This window comes from Podarcis pityusensis (assembly GCF_964106645.2).
Source record: "Podarcis pityusensis genome assembly, chromosome: 10".
In the NCBI taxonomy this organism is placed as follows: domain Eukaryota; kingdom Metazoa; phylum Chordata; class Lepidosauria; order Squamata; family Lacertidae; genus Podarcis; species Podarcis pityusensis.
Genome location: NC_138035.1, coordinates 26,331,016 through 26,350,986, shown reverse-complemented (window position 1 = coordinate 26,350,986; position 19,971 = coordinate 26,331,016). Strand labels below are relative to the sequence as shown.

The window sequence follows — 19,971 nt, the reverse complement described above, 5'->3', positions numbered from 1 at the left end:
ACAGCTCAAAAAACGGGCAAAAGATCACTGCTCTCTTTGCCTCCCCAGTTCCTGACTGACTTCAAAACATCGTATTGAAAAGAAGCGTTTAGCTCTGGCGCCATTAAGGCCAACTTTGTCCCAGTAATGTCACGAGCGTGGCTTGTTTTAAATGCAGAAGTGGCAGTCCCATCCTATGCATGTCTACCTCGAAAGGGTTTGCTCTCAGGTCCGTGTGTACAGGATTGCTGCCTGAGGGCCTATTTGTGTGTGTGTGTGTGTTGTCCCTCCGCCTTACACTGCTCTTTCTTTTCTGGCTTCTTTCAGTGCTACCCTGATCAAAGGGAACCCCATTAAGCATTTCAGAGCAACCAATGTGCTCCCATGAAAGGAGCTTTCGAACATCAAACCAGGGCCATGAGAATGAATGAAAAGAAATGAGCTACACCAGTAATAATTTGGCCTGGGTGAATATTGTGCGCTCTCTCTCTCTCTCTCTCTGAGGTGGCCGGAGGGATGCTGCTGGTCCCCTCCCAAGTTTGTTTGGACAGGACTGTTAATGAGTGATTAAGAATGATTTGTTGGGAGCTGTTCTGCGGGGTTTCCTTTCCCTTCTCTTCTGGATGGTTTTTATTTCACAGCAAGCTGCAGGGGCTCCCTCATTGTCCGAGGAAGGAGGGCAACGCATGCTCCATTGGATCCCTGCTCTCCACCTCCCTCCTTCCCCCTTTGTTGTGGGCTCATGGCCTCTCTTCGGGTGCCCCCTGCTTCCAATCGCTGCTTAAAGCACAACTGCAAACTCATAATATTTTGCTTTCTTTCCTCCCACAATTACAAGCAGCTATTTCCCTGGGCACCCCTCTACCTCACTCCGAAAACACGGCTTCCTGCAATCATCATGGAGATGTCACTACTAGGAGCAAGTCTGTGGCTATGAAAACCTGCTAGTAGTTACTCTTCCTTGCAAACCTTTCTCACTTGGTCAGGGTATAGGTAGCACTCTGACTATGGACGGACATCAGACTTGAATAGTGTGTCTCCATCTCCCCTATCATGTCAATATTTTTGAAGCCCTCTGAGATCTAGCTGTACAGAGGTCTTGGGGGAAAGATCCAACATATATTGGGCCCCATCTGCACTATACGTTTAAAGCAGTAAAATACCACTTTGAACAGTCATGACTTCCCCCAGAGAATCTTGGGAACTGTAGTTTGTTGAGAGTTGTTAAGAGACCCCTGTTCCTCTTCCAGGGCTACAGATTCCAGAGTGGTTTAACAATCAATCCCTCTTCCCAGGGAACTTTGGGAATTGTACGATCTGCCAGATGGAACATGGCCCAAAGTGGTTGCATGAACTGGATCCTTGTTTCAATCAAATCTAGGCTGGTTAGTTGTGCCAATATTTTGCTAGATCAGGAATTGATAACCTGTTGCCCTCCAGATGTATTTGGTCTACAGCTCGCAACATCGTGCTGGCTGAGACTGATGGAAGGGGAAGCCCAACACAATCTGAAGTGTCAATGAGCCCACGTGGTGCTCAATAGATTTTGATGATGAACAACTCAGAGAACTGTGTCATCAGGAAAATATTGACACCCCAGGTAAGTTCCGATAACCAGGGGCGAACGAAGGCTAACTAACACCCGGGCGGGGCAAACTGCCGGCTGTGCATGCATTACGCCGCTACGTACAACGCATGTGCATCGCTGCTACATACAGCGCATGCGTGTGACACCACACATGCATTGTATGTAGCGGTTTGCTGCCGGTGCCGCCTGAGTGCCATATGGACGGTGGTGTGATCCTCCACGTGTGGCTGCGGCGGTGCGATGGCTGCTCGCGCCGCCGCGCCCAGGGGTGGCGGGGCGAGCACCCCGCAGGGGGCCTTCTTGTCACCCCTCCAGACATGGCACCCGGGGCGCACTGCCCCCCGCACCCCCCCTTGCGACGCCACTGCAGATACCAACCTGCCAAAATGTTCATGGGTATGTGAATTAACCACTCTGTAATACTTGGCAGGAAAGAGATCAGTTTTGTGGACTGGTCATCACTGAAGCTGAACAGCAGGGCTTAATCTGAACCAAGTCGCAGGGCTCGCCCTTGTGTTTCCTTTAATTTTCCCTCATCCATATGGCGATATCCTTCAACTACTGTTGTTCCCACACTTTGTCCTCCCTAAAACCCGATATTCCCTGTACAATTGATGTAGCTCTCTGATTTGGATTTTTCAGAGTATAGGGAATCTCTGGTCTTAGGGAGGAGGAAACATAGGAGGAGTTGGAAGAGAACATCACATGTACAAAGGGGAATTAAAGGAGACACAAGGGGTTCACAATTCACATTAAGCTGAAGTCCGGACGGGCCCTCAGACTTGGAGCCTATTTTAATGAAGAGTTTACCACCAAAAACAATTTTCCTTTGCAGTTTCATACATCGCTAGCCAGCAAGGAAAGAGGACAAGCGACTTCCTCCTTTTCCACTTATTTAATTACTGAAGCAAGAATGCGCACATCATCCTCACGGTGAATTGAGTAAGCTCCACTCAACTGAAATTCACTCCTTTCACCATTGCGCCCATTACACAGAAAGTGCAAAAGAGAGAAATAGATGCTCAAACACTATTGCCGCCTGTCAGTAAGGTGAAAAGTGGTCCTTGGTGATGGTAACAATTTCCACACATTTGCCATTAGTGGGAATTGCTTCCAGGTCAAAGGTTGCATGAGTTCTGGCATTATTCTTTCTACACATTATGCAGGAGGCGGGGGTAGAATTCTGAAGGGCACCACTTCAAGCTACAGCTGTGTGGGTGTCATTTTTTAAAATGCTCTGCCACATTAAAAAAAGAACCTCCCTGCGTGTCACATCAGTAAGGGGGTCATAGTGTTTTAAGGCAGATGGTAGATCGGGATCTACAGGTACATCTCTGGGTGACTTCCACAAAGGGTTTTGACTGATGATGAGATAAAGAAAGCTAACCAGGAGTTGCCTTTTGTGTGAAAGAACTATGTGTTCAATTCCATTCAGTTCTGGTAGTGAAAGCAAGTATAAGGGTTCAGAACTCTGTTCTTTAATTGTGAGTGCATGCCTTTTGTACCTGATTCACACTGGTAGGTCTTGGGGAGAGGAGGTTTTCTAGCAAGAAACAAAGTCGATCTGACAAGCCTGAAGTTTGCCCAGCCCTGTTTTAATTTACAGAAAGCTTCTTCATGTGAGGGAGTATTCAAAATATATCACATCTACACCACAAACACATACCCTGAAGTTTGAATTGGTAAAACTCAGAATTCTACCAGCTCAGGGTACTCACAGCTCCTCCAGATGTTTTGGGCTCATGATGTTAGCAGGGAGGGCAATCATTTATTAATATGAATAATAATAATAATAATACATAATCCTGCTTTCAATGCAACTTGTGCCTGCAATAGTTTTGGGGCAGTCAGACTGCTTCATTTCCAATCAATGCATATCCTGCATCTTCCTGCTGAAATCCCGTAAGTTTCCATATCACAAATGTCCAAAACACCCCCCACCATCCTTGCTTTTGTTGTGCTAAGAAGAGACTGCAGGATCAGGCAAATGGCCCATCTTGTCCCGCAACTGGTTCTCAAAGCGGCAATAAAACACCCATTTGGACTCTGGAGGGTCCCTCATTCTGCAGAACGTATAGGCTGGTTTCAAATCCCAGCACTGGCAATTTGGCATAAAGCACTTGCAAGTAACAGCATCAGACTATCAATCCCAATCCCCACCACATATTCCGAAACGTGGCAGGGATCGTCCATGATTAAAGAGCCGAATCTTCCCCCTCAATTATATCCTGTTTGCTTCTTCTACTACTTTTTTTCCAAGACACTTGTTGCTGAATCAATGCAACACAGATTTTCACTTTTCCCTCCTAAGGCTCTGGCAGGTGGGAAAAGGTAAAAAAAGAAAAGAAAAAAGAGATGGTGCGTTCCCTTCATACACCCACAACCCCTTTTTAGAACACAGACAAACATTCACACCCCACCGTCTCCTCCAAGGACACACACAGCAGTGGAGTCTCGCTGGCGCCACCGTGGATGGCAGAATGAATGGCAAACATTCAGACCAAATCAGGAGCGTCCACAGAACAGGTGCTGACCCCGTTCTCAGTCAAACTGGTGAAAAAGCAGAATACGGGCCTCAAGGACACACAAAATGTCATCTAGCTTGACAGAAATGCTCTTCTCCATCTAGCCATTCTGCACGCATACATGACCCCTACAACACTAACGTGAAACCACGTGACAGAAAATCCTAAATGAGTCAAGATGGTATCAGGGACACTGGGGGTGCAGCAATAATGACCAACTCTTGAGGGTTGATCAGAAAATGTGAAATTACAACTTCTTAAATGACAAGCATTTCCCTCATTGTGAAGCTTAAATTATTAAACTCTGCAATGAAAGGAATGGGAAAATGGACCCGAGTCTACTCATAACTGATCTGAGATCAGAAGGCCACAACATCAACCACAAACGTTTTTATTTACAGCTTTAAAATATAGCACTTTCTGTAAACAGGAATTTAGAATTGCTAAGGAAGAGCATATACTTTTCACTTACAACTAATAGCCTGTCAGGTGGAAAATAATGGAGAAACACCATTGAAATATTCAAATATAAATTTTAAAAATCTCATTATTCAAGTATTTCACACTTTTGAAATGGCCCTCGTTTTTCCACATGAATTGCTGACAAATTTTCAAGGCTAAGATGAGGGAGAGGGAGAGGAGGAATATTAATTTTAAATATAATTTTGCAGATTAACAGGAACTGGTCTGAAAGAGTTGTACTTTCACAATGAAAGAGAGAACTCTCTCACCCACTTCCTCAGGGATTGCATTAAAAAGAAACAGGTTGCAGAAAGGTAGCTTGGTAGATTTCATCACCTCTCAAAATTCTGTAGGTGGCAAAGCTGATTGGGAGCATTTTGCCTAACAGTTTCAGAAAATTCCCTCTTGATCAATTTTGGCTCAGTGGGCGCTTCCAAACACTTGATATTTTTCAACCACGGAAGGGTAAATCCAGGTTGTGCAATTCTAGCTGATTTGGGAGGTCTTGCGCAACACACCTGCAGGATCGGGCTGTGAAAGTGCAAGGCGACACTTGCTTTAGCCAACTTCTAACCTCCCTGCAAACGAATCAGTCAGAATGCTCAGTAAACAGGTCACCCACTAAATGCCGAATGAAACTTGATTGGTACAGTGGTACCTCGGGTTAAGTACTTAATTCGTTCCGGAGGTCTGTTCTTAACCTGAAACTGTTCTTAACCTGAAGCACCACTTTAGCTAATGGGGCCTCCTGCTGCCGCCGCGCTGCTGGAGCACGATTTCTCTTCTCACCCTGAAGCAAAGTTCATAACCCGAGGTATTATTTCTGAGTTAGCGGAGTCTGTAACCTGAAGCGTATGTAACCTGAAGCGTATGTAACCTGAGGTACCACTGTATTTCATGTTGGCAGCTGAGGGAAGCAATGCAGAAGCAATGCAGAATGACGTGAGGACAAGCTATTATGAAACCACCACTAATTCCCTATGATTTTTTCAACTACATGTTGTGTAAAACAACTGCAAACAAAACCAGTCTGGAGGGGGTTTTATAAGAAAGTATGCCTCTTCAGTCGCAAGTGAAGAGATGTACTAGGTTACAGGATACAACCCTGTGCTGTAAAACAAGGACAGGCCTCCCCAGGCCCACGGCCTCCTTTGCTATTCCTGGGACTGTCACAATAGCCAAGGCTAACCGCTTTGGGACACCCGACCCCCTGTAGCCACAGCTGCCCCCTCTTTCCTTGCAGACATTGTAAAACATCCTTTACACATGCTGCTGAAATTGGATACTTGGTTCCCACCAACTTATTTGTGCAATAATTTGAAACAAGTAAGTAACTGGGAACTAGGCACCAACTTCAGCATCTTCTAAGATGGAGAATGCAAGGGCTGTATCTCCTCATTTGGACACTGAATTACACCCCCCCCTTCCTGAAAGAAGGGTAGGGTATAACCTATGAGGAAACTGGACTAGGCCCTTACCTGACAGGTTGAAGTGTTGATAAGAGGACCGGATTGAGAAAAAGGTGTCTTGCCCTTCTACATCTGGTGGGTTGACTGACTAAGATCTTTGTTTAATGAGCATGTCTCCCTCTTTGGGGAGGGGGACCAGCTCACTAATTAGGGCTATAAACAACCCCCTGCCCTACAAACACACAGACAACCTTCGTTTTCCATTGGTTTCATTGTCGAATTAAAACAAAGAGGATCAGAGGGCTGAATCCCTTTGAATGGCGTATAATGCCTTCATCTCACCCCCAGTTAGAAAGTCAATAAATGAATGATCACCACCAACCTGGCTGTTTGTCCTGTTGCACAGACTTTCTCGCTTCCTTAGTGTTGTAAATTCTGCTTGGGTGAAAACAGGGTAAAGAAAAGGGGACCAGCTAAAAAGGACTAAACTGCTATCCCCACTGGATGTAGCATGGGCAGGAATGGCTAATGCTTTCAAAATAGAGGTGGCTATCCCCAGTTCTGGGGCCTGATCCAGCCTCCAAGCAATTTATGCATTTTGCCCCATTTTTAGCAAGTGTAAAAAATACAAGGGGAGGAAGTAGACACAATGATGGGGTGTACAGCGCTCTGATGGGGTGCGCATCACACCTCTCTCCTCAGCTGATCTGCATGGATCAGGGAGGAAGTGTGTGCACGCACATGCACAAGAGTTGTGGATGGCTGCACCCATCACAGGCGTGTCACCCTTAAAGTGCTGGCCAAGGGTCAATGTGGCCCTCTACTGAAAAAAAGAAAAATATTTAGCAATTCTGCTCTAAAAAGATGGGTGCTGAAACATAAGGTGACCCCCTCCTAAAGGCCCTAACTTTTAATCACTGGTGTTTGAGGTCAATATTTTGTTACATAGCAGGTACTAGGGAGCACTCTGGGCATGCACACAGGTGTTTGCCTTTGTTTGCAAATTTGCAAATATTTCCAGAGCAGAGCTTAAGTGTTAAAAATAGGTTCTGAGGCTAATCAGTGTCTCAGAAGAAGATATAACTGGAATTAACTTGGTGGCACTTTCCCTTTTTTTGCTTCTGGATCCTGGGAACAGGCTTCAGAAGTATTGTAGAGGACGACCACCAGTTGGACTGCCGGGCTCAGGCCCGCCACTGGCCTATTTCAATTAGTCTTCAGCTCCCCACTCCCCGCTGCTCAACAGAAAACGACCCTCCTTCCCTTCCCCTACAATTTCTTTGGTAGAGATTTAATTTAGGGATTTACTTGGGCATGTGGATTGACTCTCCCCATCCCCCGCCTTCCTTATTTTAAATTTGTACATCTATCTATCGTGGTTCCTTCCAACTGTACAATTCTATGATTCTACATTCCTATTTTTAAAAAAATGAAAAGCAAGATATGCCCATTTTATTTAGTGCCATAGGCTTTTCACTGTGTTTCCACAAATCCATTCGAGTTGGGCAAACTTCAAGTACCAACCTGTTGCATGTTCTCCCCAATGGATTTCAACTTTGTACCTAAATTTGGGTTAAATCTGTTTCAAGGTCTCTCTCTTAGCACCTTGCTGAAGATGTTCTTGAAAAGAGAATGGGTTTGTTTAGAGCAGGGGTTGCATCGGAAGAACTGGTTTCGTTTCTAGAGACAGATTATTGTTTTCTATTATTTCAGTCACACACACGGGTTTTTTTTGCAACGGGTTCCTAGAGTTTTACACAACCCAAGAAATGCTGGGCAGTTCGTCGTTCCAGCTGATTTCCTCATTAAGCGATTAAGGAGAAGAGGTGAATGGCGAGGAAAAATTAAAACGAGACTACCCCCCCCCCCCGCCTCCCAAGACACACAGCCGCCGCCGCCCCTTCGCTTCCAATGAAGCCATATTTCTCCCCAAACGCAAAAAGGGGATTCTTTACATAACAACTGAAAAGTCCGAGGAAAGCCTAATTGGATTAAGTCCCCTGAAAAGGAGGTGAAGGTGTCTGAATGGGGCAACGCCAAAGGCTCCACTTTCCCTGCCATCTGCTGAGCAAGGCGAAAGTGGTTTCTGATTAATATTATCTTAATCAAACCCGCTGCCCTCCATCAGGCGCGCCGCCCGGGAAGGTTGGCGCAGCCCGGCGCGCCTTTCAAGGCCAGCGGGCGGCCGGGCCTTCGCTTGGGGGTCGGTCGTCCCCGCCACCGAGCGAGCCCACGCAGCCCATGCCGCCGCCACCTCGAGGCCCGGAGCGCGGCCAAGTCCCCCGGCCCGGAGGCTGCCTTACACTAGAGCCGTCGGGCCAGCAGTCGGCTTTGGAGAGACTTACACGAAAGGCGCAGTTCAGCCCTGCTCAGTTCATGGCTCCGAAAACCACCGCTGCGCGCCCCGTCGTGGAACACGCTTTTCCGCACCCATTTCCCCGAAAGTCTCGCTGCTTCCAAGTGTCGCGTCCATTGCTTAACGCGCGCGAAAGGGTCCTAAGAACACCAGGGTCTAGCTTCCCGGTTCCGACGTTAAAATGGAAACGGGGAACCCCTAAGTGGGGACACTTTTCTTCCTTCGCTCCCACTCAGTCCGTTCAAAGTATATATTTTATATATATAGGAAATGCTTTAAAACAAAACTGTACCTTATACCCTTCTTCCTTTTCCCCCCTTTAAAGTTAGAGAGTGGAGCTGTTAAGGACACCACCCCTAAAACAAGAGGGCCGAGGCCGGGCTCGCCAAGCAGCCCCTCCGGGTGCCTCGCTTCTCCCCTCCTCACGCGCACTCTCCCGGCTGGCTTCTGGGGGCCTAAAACTCTTTCTCCCCCGTGTCTCTGGGGAGCACGTTGGCTGCCGGTTTGGCCTCGTAGCGCTTGGAGGGGGGGAGAGATATGGGCCTGACCCCCGAGTTTTCCTCGAGTCCCTCCGGCCTACTCGGCTTCTTCCAAGCAGGCGCGTTTTCCAAGAGAATCCGTCGCTCAAGCGCCTTTTTGTTTTGTTTTGATTGACCTCTCTTTTCCTCCCCAAAAAGAAGTTCACAGCTGGACCCAACTTTACACTTCAGTGCTTAAAGGGAAAGAAATCATATATATATTTTAAACAAACCCTAAAAACAAAACTGCGAGGGCCTCGTGGAAGGGCAGTCCCGTGGTGACTTCTAGGGAGTCGCTCCAAAGTCAGCAATCCAAGGAGAGCGGCCGAGGGTGTTTATTTCGTAGTAATGAATAAGTAATTTATTAATTACTGATAAATGCTATAAAAATACTGCAAAAATTAACACCGCAGTAGAAAAGTGCCACCCTCGATGCAACTTTTTTAAAAAAGTTAAAGAGAGAAGGGAGGGCGATGGCCGCCTCATCTTTTGGGCGAGGCGGCACCTGCAGTTTCCAGATCTCCTCGGGCTTCTTGGGCTCCGCAGTCCACGGACGAGGCCGCGCGATCCTAGGGAGGTCTGCTCGGAAGTAAGCCCTATCGAGGGCCATGGAGCCTGCTTCCGGGTGAGTGTGTACTGCATAGGATTGCAGCCTGTAAGTCACAGTGCAGCCTCGAACCTCTCTCTTTCCCTCTCTCTGCCCCGAGGGAGCCCCCATGGCTCTCGGCACAGGCCCCGGCCGAGTCACAGGTGTCTCTCCAGCGAGACGCCCCACATGTGAAGCGCGGGATCCTCATCTCTGCTGCCAGGATCGTGAGCAGCGCAGGGGGAGCCCAGAAGGATTCCACACACACCCCACCTACCGTGTAAACAGAATTCAAACTGGATAGGAACCATCAGTCGATATTAAAGGGGGCCGGGAGAGAGGTTAAGGGTGAAATTCTAAGTACATTCCCCTGGGAGGAAGATGCACAGCAAGGACGGAGGCTTTCCCTTCCAAGGGAAAACAGAGGGGAGTTTGGGATGTGCAGATGATGGTGGGAGTTTAGAAGGCCTAGAAACTTTAAATCCAACCCAGAAATAGTAATGACAATTAATAATGATAATATAATTATCATTTTTAAAGTTAGGGCAATTTCCATCCCCAAAAGCCGTCCCAGGCCGATAGCCCCCGAACTTGGCAGGAGGCGAGGACTAAAATCTCGGAATTTCAGCCCTTTCGGAAGGGACTCAGTATCAAAACGGGCCTCATCGTCCCCGGTTATGAAACAGCCTCCTAGTGCCCCCTCCAGCTGATCTCAAAGCTCTGCGCCCCAAGACGTTTGAATTGCGACGAACACCCCCAAACTAACCTCCCACTTCGCAAGCTGCATTCCAGACCCCAAAGTTTAACTTCGCCAATCTCTCAATAAATAAATCAATTCTGCTCATTCAATTCTGCTCGCATTCCTTCAAATGAGAGGCTGCCCAGCTCGATCCTGCCCACCTGGATTTGGGAGATGGGGGGCTTCTGCAAGCCGAGGCACCCTCCCTCGAGAGCAAGTCTTCCGAGTCCACGTGCCTCGGATCGCCCCCCCCCCTTCCAGTGACAACCAGTGAACCTTCCCCAGCCCTCGGGGTCCACTCCCAGGCGCATCCCCTCGAGCGGAAGCGGCTAACCTAGGAGGATCCCATGGCTCCCAGGCCAGCGCGCCGCGCTTTCCTGTGGATCCCTCTCTCGCCTTGATCTCTGCCAAACTTTGGGCGCAAAAAAAGACGGACGGAGTCTCTTCCCTGCCGCCCCGACGGCTTCGGACTGACCTGTGGAATCCATGTCAGTTTCCTCCAGCAACCCACAATGCATGCTGTTCCCATGGACAGTGCAGGAGCCCCCAAAGTCCTGAAGTTTTGTGGAGTTCCCCTGTTTTTGCTCAGAGATGCCGGCGAAAGAAAAGAGGGAGAAGGAGGTGTGCTGGGGTGGGGGGGGTGGAGGTTAGAAAGGGGGGAGAGGGGGGAGAGAAAGAGAGAGAGAAGGAAGGGGGGAGAAGAGAGAGGGAGAGGTCCTCAGTAAATCCAACAGGGCAACGCCAGAGCCGTCAAAATGTTTGCGGATGTTTCATGGGAAAAAGCGTCATTTTATAGGAGCCCTGATGGGAGAAATGTCATTGATAGGCCGGCCAGCCTGATGAATGGCTGCTAGTCAGATGGGGATGTGGCAAGGCTCAATGTGAACCCCATTGTGCCACTGTTTTGAATAAGAAAAGCGCTCCCCCAGCGAGGGGGGCTTCAGATCTACGCAAGCCCGACACTCCCCCCCCCTTCCCCGGCTGCCTCTCCCTCCTCCCCACTTGCCATTAGGGAACGTTTGTCTTGGTTAAAGTTCCAGAGAGAGAGAGAGAGAGAGAGAGAGAGAGAGAGAGAGAGAGACGCCCCCTCTTCTTCCACTGCTCCCCCATCCACCACCCAGCTTTTGGCTGAGATCAAAATTGGCTTAGATCTCTCTCTCTCTCTCGGGCACTGTTTGGGGGCATGTAAAGACTACGTTAGACCTCTTCTTAGGGAATCGCTCAGAGCATCTTGGAAGTGCAGGTTGTTTCTGAACTAAGGAGTCCATGCTAGGTGTAAACTGTTCACACATTTACAATCTTTTAAAAGATACCCATCGAAATGTGAACGCTACAGCTTTGTTTTCTCAAACATCACAGAAATAGGCTTCCAGACTAGAGTATTGCTGGGGTGTAACGTGTGAAGAGGCCCTAAAATGCACACGGGAGCAGAAAACAAACCCGTCTCCCCATCATCACCGGGATAAATCTAAGCGCTTCTTTTCTTCTCTCTCGGTTATTACAGTAAGGAAGAAGCTAGTGCGTGTGTTCCCGGGAGGGGAAGAGATAGATGTTGTGGATTGAAATATGCCTGATCCCATCCCTCTGGAGGTCCCAGAGACTCCCCCCCCCCCTTGCAGGGTTGTTTGGAGGCAGAGATGCGTGCAGGCTGGTGGGGGAAGATGGGAGAAAAGTTGCCCGTTTCTTCTGAAGGCGTCTCTCTGTGTGCTGGGAAGGGCTCAAGCGAGTAGCAAAACTGGAGCTCTGATAAAGTGGCTGGTTTCGAGAGAAGGGAAAGCTGTGATTAGAATATGAATGGAAGGCTAGGAGAGGAAGAGAAAAGGGGATTACGGCTGAATTACTTTGACCATGGACAGAGCCAACATGGTTTAAAAAAGGGAGGGAGGAAGCCACCCTCTCCTCCCCCTCCCTCCCTCCCTCTCCTCTCCCTATATTCTCTTTAAGGCAGGAAAACACACACACACACACCATGCCCACATTCCCCCATCACACCCCATGCCCCAAATGCAGCATATGGAAACCTTTGGAGTGATTCAAAACGGTTTGGAGCAAATTCACTACATGCTTTTACAATATTTTGAAAGTAAAAAAAAAAAAACAAAACAAAAAAACTAACAAGGGGTAGGAAAGAAAGGCCGGTGGAAATTTGCAGATCAAAGTCCTGGGGGGCAAAGTTAAATAGAGAAGCTGGAGTCAGAATGGAAGAAAAAGCCAGAGGGGATGTCTGGATCATAAATTCCAATGAGGTGGTTTAAAACAGAAAAAGCAGCAGCAGCAGCAAACTCTCTGATATCACAGGGAGGAGATAGAAAACACTTGCGATCAAGGAGAAAAATAAATGTCAGACTGTTCCGGGGGTCTCCTATTGGATTAATGCTTTGCAAGTAACAGAAGCTGCTGATGCAGGTGGAGAAGGCACCCAAGGTGCCCTCTATTGTCGAACCCTGGCTAGGTGGGCACATGTCTGCATTGCTGGACAGGCAGGACAGGCAGAAAATCACCTGGAGCCAGGGCTTAATAGGGAGCCATTCATGAATGATAATATATCCAAATAGCTTTACAGAGGAGTTTTCCTAAGTTCCCAAAACGTCTCCTGTAACCTTACACTGGTCATCTTTTACAATGGACCTTGTGCGCCAAGAGTTGGCAGCCCCTGCCCCCTGGGGACTCATGCGGTCCTCAAGCAGATTTCATGCAGATGACAAGGAGGATGGAAGGAGTTTGAATTACCACCACCCCATACTCTTTTTCCTTCCTTTCTTTCCTGAGATACTTAAGAGGGTGTGTTTTCTTTGGCCCTGCTCAGCACCAGCTCTGGGCCCACCCAGTGCCAAGATGTATTGAACACGAAAAAGGTTGCCCACTTCTGCTGTAGGCACAGGAAGTCATACCAAGCTAGGCAGGCCACCACCTTCCTGCTTTAGGAGAACCAGTGTGATGTGATAGAGTGAGTGTTGGGTGATGACCAGGAGGAGCAGGGTGGTCGTCCATGCACCAGATACCAGAACCAGAGTGGCACAGAACAGACCTGCCAATCAGCACCCTTGGGCTGGTAGCTAGCCATGGTCTCCGCTGAAGCTCTCAGTGCAGTTCTGGAAGTCCTTCAGAACAGCAGTGGCTAGTGCCCATTGGGATTGGTGGGGTAAAAGCCAGGGAGATCAGCCAATAGGGGAAGCCAGAACCAAAAGGAGGCAGAGCAATCCTCTGATTGGTTGTACATGAGGCAGTTGGCAGGTGAGGACTGGCTGAGAGCAGACTGAAGGTTGTGCAGCACCCCATTCACCCTAATGGACAAGCCTCCTCTGCTTCAAAGCACTGACTGGCTCTTCGGGAGGGATAGTTACTGACTGGAACTGGAACCGAAAGCATGGGGCTCCCAGTGTGGCATCCCTGTGGCTCCAGCCTTTGCACACTGAGTGGTGGGATCTCAACCCGACCACTGAAAGAGGGACCTCAGGCTGCATGCATTTGGGCAGCCTGACCTGGCAGAGTTCTGGACCACAGGAAGGAGCCTGCGCATATTCAGATGAACTTGCATGAACACATCCCCTTCAGACCTTCCATCCAGTGGGTGGGTTGGAGGGTAGAAGCAATGTAAATAAGGATATGGGTGCGGTGGAGGACCTTGGGGTCTCAGATTTCAGCAGTGCCCTGTGAAACACCAAAATTCTGCACTGCCTGCCTCTCACCTTCCATTCTACATAATAGTTGCAGAGCCCCCTGCAGCGCCCCTGTGGATCCGTGCCCAGTGAAATGTGGATTTTAGCTTGCGCCCCCCCCCTAAACCCACCTCTGGTGGGGACAAGGGTCACATTCCTCTCTCCATGCAAATGCATAGGGAAAAAACTTCTGGAAGGGGTGTGTGTGTGTCAGTTCTCAATCAACCTGGTAGCACACACCGCCCACAAGTGCATTTTTTAATATTCTTTATTTTGTTCTGCTTTTCTGAGGGCATTTGCCCAATCTATGGCAACTGACCAAACTGCGGGAGGCAGTGGAAGACAGGAGTGCCTGGCGTGCTCTGGTCCATGGGGTCACGAAGAGCTGGACACGACTAAACCACTAAACGACTAAACAACAACAACGGCAACTATAATACTGAGCTTGGCAGCTTCTGCCAATACATTTTGCGCTATGATACAGCAATGAAGTACAGTGGTGCCTCGCAAGACGAAATTAATTCGTTCCGCGAGTTTTTTCATCTAGCGAATATTTCGTCTTGCGAAGCACGAAATCCCATAGGAATGCATTGAAATTCAATTAATGCATTCCTATGGTCAAAAAAAGTCCAAACAAAGCCAAATTTGGTACAACAAGAGTTTATTAAGTGCTCTTTAAAGTCACACATACTGTAAAGAGCATTTCAAAAATTGAAGGAACAATAAATTCAAAAATTGAAGGAACAATAAAAATCATAAAAATTCAGAAAAAAACCACACAAGCTTCCAGATTCTTGCAAACCCCTCCTCAACTGTTCGCCCAGCCACCCACCACACAGAAATTCAAATCCATAATTTTTTTAAAAAAACAGCAGTGGCCCAATGGTAACAAAAAATCATAAAAATGCAGACAAAAAACACACAAGCTTCCAGATTCTTGCAAACCCCAACACCAAGTCCTTGAATTCCAAACACCCCAACCCAAAATCCAAAAACCCCCCAAAAAGTTTTAAAAGTTTAACTTACCAAATGGCTGCAAAAGAAGTTTTGGAAAAGCTTCAAAAATCGCCAAAGTCTTCGAAAACCTTAAAAAAGGCTACCACACCGCGTGCTATGAGTTGCTCCTCGAAGTCAAGTCGCAACTGCACCTCTTCAAGCAATGCACCCTGGGTATTAACGGTTTTACGAAAAAGGAAACAAACTTGCAAGACGTTTTCGTCTTGCGAAGCAAGCCCATAGGGAAATTCATCTTGCGAAGCAGCTCAAAAACCACAAAACCCTTTCGTCTAGCGAGTTTTTCGTCTTGCAAGGCATTCATCTTGCGGGGCACCACTGTAGTATCACTCAGAGCATCCGTTATGAATGGCTGGTGGGGTGAGGAATTGCTGCTAAAGCTACATGGAAGTGGCAAGTGGGGGGGAAAGTATTTCCCAGCGGGGTCCCCAGTGTCTATGGGCAGGTCACCCTGTCTAAATTCTGCAAAGCTGTTGTGAATATAAAATGAGAACATAGCTGAACCCACTCTGCATCCTCAAGTGTGGGGAAAGGCCTCTAAATCTGTTGTCAGGTCTTGTGCCATCTGATATATGTTCAGACAGCCTTGTAGTGCTGCAGGGAAGCAGAGAGAGCCCACAAGTTATTTTCATCTCAACCTCACCCACACATCAAATACCTAGCATTCTTGAAGAAGCCAGGACACCCCATCTCAACAATGCTGCTGTAGAGGAAGGCTTACACACCAAGCTCAGCGAAGACACTTTTGCAGACTGTGTAACATTGGGGGGAAAGCAGGTAATCTTCATAATCACCCAGAAGATCAGATGCTCCAAATAATATCAGTGGATAATTGAATGAGCAGGTAACATAGGGTGATTGGGGGTAGTCATTTTCTAGTTACTGCTTTCCTTTATCAACAGGAGAAGGCCCATAGCTGATCTGCAGAGCACCTGATCTGCATGCAAAAGGTACTACGTCTAGTCTCCAGCATCCCTTAAGGCTGTGAAAGACACCTGTCTGAAACTATCCTGTGTAGGTAGGCAATACTGAGCTAGATGGACCAAAAATCTGACTTCTTACATGGCAACCCTCTATGCTCCTAAGATTAAATCAGTTTAGGTTTCATTATTGGATCAAGTTATTTAAAAGCTTTTTCTATATTCTTTTTTTTTGCTTTATACTGTATATATTTTTTCCTGATAACAACCTTTTGTGTGGTGCTTTTAATTTAGCTTTTATGATATTTAACTTCTATTTTTTGCATATATTATTATCATTGCATTAATGGCTTCCCCCCTTACCAACTTTTCATTTGTGACGTAGTCTTGTGATGTACTGCATTTAATAAATATAACCCACCTGTGAAATAATATCTGCTGCTCCTGCATGCAGTGAGTTAGGACTGTTCAGACTTTTACTGTCAAGCCCACCCCTCCCTTTTTTCTTTTTTAAAAATATAAACTCATTTAATTCTTCAACATTTATAGTACATTAAATTCAGGAATGCCAACAGCCTCTTTATTCTAGTGCAGTAATTCAAGCTAGTAAAAAAAGTCTGTTTGCAGACTAAGGGCACCACTTTGGAAAATAATTTATAAAGGTGGTCATTACTTCCAACAGCAAAGTGAGGATTTGGCTAGGACAGGACACAAACTGCATTCAGCATCTCAGCTGGACTAACATCCTAGTGACCTTCACATTGAATAACATTTCTGGTAAACAGCTTTGCCTGGACACTGGAATACAAAGTGATAAAGAAGCTGGACTGGGAACAAAAACTCTGGTGGCCAACATTTTGCCTACCACAGCTCATTGTGTTGATACCGCAAGATCCTGAAGCATTCTTCAGGCCATCCCATCTTCATCAACTATCTGAGAAAAGTCAGTGGACAGAAATCCAACCACACCATGGAAATAATTAACAGTTAGTGATGGGGGAGGAAGGCGATTCTGTTCAGAGTCATAGGTGAACCTCTCTGATTCACACTTTGCGCAAACTGAAACACGACTTTCCTTCGACATTTCAACCTCTCTGAATTTGAAATGCAGTCCCCCCAGCCACGCAATGTCTACAAAAATCCATATAGTAGGGGGAAGAGTGCATAAAAGTGCATTGATCAGCGAAAATAACATAGAAAAAGGAGTTCTATTTGGAAGACTGCTTTGCATAAACATACATATTAGGAAAAATTGCATGCAAAAATGTGTATATCAGGTGAAGTGTGCAACTAAAATGCTGATAGATTTTCATGAGGACTTTAAAAAGTCCCCAGGCTGGAAACGTGCAGAACTGTACTGTATTTAAGATTGAAAAAATGAGAAACTGAAACTGAAACTTACAAATTCACCCAGTGCAATCTTATACATGCCTATTCAGAGGTAAACCTTATTCAATTCAATAAGGTTGCACTGTAAAAGGCTGGTTTAGCCTGACTAAACCGTTGGTTCATGTTAGCCTTCTAATCCTCATTCAATAATTATCAGCGTTTTACCATGTTTCTGACATTCTACAGTTGTACCTCGGGTTAAGTACTTAATTCGTTCCGGAGGTCCGTTCTTAACCTGAAACTGTTCTTAACCTGAAACACCACTTTAGCTAATGGGGCCTCCTGTTGCCGCCGCGCCACCAGAGCACGATTTCTGTTCTCATCCTGAAGCAAAGTTCTTAACCTGAGGTAATATTTCTGGGTTAGCAGAGTCTGTAACCTGAAGTGTATGTAACCCAAGATACCACTGTATTAGTAAGCACTCACATTTTCCCTTCAACTTCTGTCTCTTTAAAGAGTTGTCATTTGTTTTGTATGATTGTTTCTAAGCTTGAACCTGATTATTTAAAACATTTACACATTGCTGCTGCCGCGAGTGCTGGAAGGAAGACTGCTCCCTGCTGCAAGGCCCATTTCCACCTGGCCTAGGGGATGGGTCCCAGACTCATCCTTAAAAGCCAAGAGAGGCTCCTGGGAGACCACTGGGACATTGCTGGAACGACTCTTGGGTTGGGGAAACTGGCTAAAATGTTTTACAATGTTTAAAAGAGTTCTAATGTTGGCTCCTCTGTTTTGTTTTTGTCGGGCTGTGGCTAGTTAAATGTTTAGTTGGGGTTGGCAGTTATTTTAATTTGGGTATAACTTTAAACTGTTTATTATTGGTGTTATTATTGGTTTCTATTGATTTATTGGTTTGTTTGTTGCCTGTATAGGATATTCTGTTTTTTAATGTTTGATGTTTTGTTTTTTATATGTGCTGCAAGCTGCTCAAGAGTGGCTAGGGATGAATTTAGCTGCATCAGATGCTCTCCAGCTCCTGACAGTTTCAAAACACTTTCTTAGTAGACCACAAATGAAACGTGAGCCAGCAGTGTGGTGTGGCAGCTAAAGAGGCTAATGCAATTTTGAATTTCCAGCTTGCCAGTTGTAATAGCACTTCTCTGTTCTGCTCAGCTGGAGTTCAGATCTGGATGCCAGAGTTTAAGGAGAATATCAACAAACTGGAAGGTGTCTGGAGGGTAGCTTCCTGGTTTTTGTTAATTAATCTTTTCTTTTTTTTTAACATTGCTATGTATTCAGTGATATCTTGGGAAGAGTCAAGCTTGGCTGCCATTTATTACAGTAGTTTCTGAGGAAGTACTGAAACAAAAATACATTCTGGAGTTTTCATCAGTATTAACTGTACTACTGCATGAAATTTGTATTTCAACTCTACTGATGCATGGAATTTGTTTCATATACGGATATTAACTTTACTAATTTATACTGGCTGTTGTACTCTCCTGAGGATTAGTTGTGTGTTTTGGATTTGTATGTATTTGCATTACATACTTTTATATTAGGTTGAATCCTTTATTGTATATACATTTTATTTATTCACCATTCATTTTATTTATTGGTCCATAACTTGGTTACTATGTTTGTGTTATTAAGGGACCTCCTTCCTCTGGTTTATCTCTGTGCCTGGAGTGTGACGTCAACAAATGAGGAGGGATCTGAAGTCCAGCTCTTATGAGAATAGGTTGAAGGAGTTGGGTGTATTTAGCTTGTAGTAGAGATGATTAAGAGGCGATAGCATAGCTGTCTTCAAATACTTGGAAGGGCTGCCACATAGATAATGGAGCAAGTTTGTTTTCTTTTGCTCCAGAGTGGGTAGCCCCTTACTCAGTGGGTTCAAATTACAAAGAAAAAGGATTTAGACTAAACATTAGGGGGGAAACTTATTGATGGTATAAGCTGCTCAACAATGGAACAAATTGCTGCAGAAAGTGATAGGTTCTCCTTGGGCAGAGGTTTTAATGCAGAGGCTGGACAGCCACCTATTAGAAATACCGTAGTACTGGTTTTATTGCATCAATAAACAGTTAGACTGGATGGTCTTTAAGATCTTTTCTGACTCTGGTTCTATTCTTCTTTCACATTTATTTATTTACCAAAGTTTACATACTGCTTCATTGTTAAACTAAAAAACCCCACTCCTCGAAGTGGCTTACAAAAATATAAAACATTTCAAATGACTTTTGTGAAGTTAAGTGCCAACAGTCTAGTTCCACCGCAGCGCATCTCTTTTGTAGAGACCCAGCTGGTCCCAAAATGATCCCGAGTTGCTTACGGATCCGAACTCTTCATCCTGACACCACATATTTAGTTAATATACACCGCTCTATCTGTTTTAGCAGCCTCTGCAAGAAGATCAAACCTATCCATTCTGAAGGAAATCAGCCCCAAGTACTCACTGGAAGGACAGATCCTGAAGCTGAGGCTCCAATACTTTGGCCACCTCATGAGAATAGAAGACTCCCTGGAAAAGACCCTGATGTTGGGAAAGACTGAGGGCACAAGGAGAAGGGGAAGACAGAGGACGAGATGGTTGGACAGTGTTCTCGAAGCTACCAGCATGAGTTTGACCAAACTGCGGGAGGCAGTGGAAGACAGGAGTGCCTGGCATGCTCTAGTCCATGGGGTCACGAAGAGTCGGGCACGACTAAACAACAACAAAGTGGACAGAACAGATACCATTTCTAAAAATGCTATCTTAGAATGTCCTCAGCGTCAGCTTCTTACCCACACTTGTTTTCCAGGACCATACAGAGATATTTCCTAATGTCACTAGCACAGATAGTCAGGGGATGCAGTAGCTACATGACTAGATTCAGATCAGTTCAGC

General features: G+C 46.2%; 1 protein-coding gene and 1 long non-coding RNA gene across 3 annotated transcripts in view; one reads left to right on the top strand and one right to left on the bottom strand.

Moving 5' to 3' along the window:
* RFX4 (regulatory factor X4) overlaps positions 1-11,267 on the bottom strand; it is a 64,159-nt gene extending 52,892 nt beyond the window's left edge. Inside the window, exon 1 of one of the 2 annotated variants that reach the window (XM_080971698.1) lies at positions 10,638-11,267. In XM_080971698.1, coding sequence (XP_080827824.1) covers positions 10,638-10,680 — 43 coding nt within the window. In that variant the 5' untranslated portion in view covers positions 10,681-11,267. The remainder of the gene's footprint in view (positions 1-10,637) is intronic. The other variant, XM_080971696.1, reaches the window with a different exon arrangement.
* Positions 11,268-14,235: 2,968 nt separating this feature from the next.
* On the top strand, positions 14,236-19,126 carry LOC308457723. Its single transcript, XR_013977081.1, has 3 exons — positions 14,236-14,317; positions 15,160-15,849; positions 18,068-19,126. It is a non-coding gene; the product is annotated as an uncharacterized lncRNA (long non-coding RNA).
* The last annotated feature ends 845 nt before the right edge of the window (positions 19,127-19,971 follow it).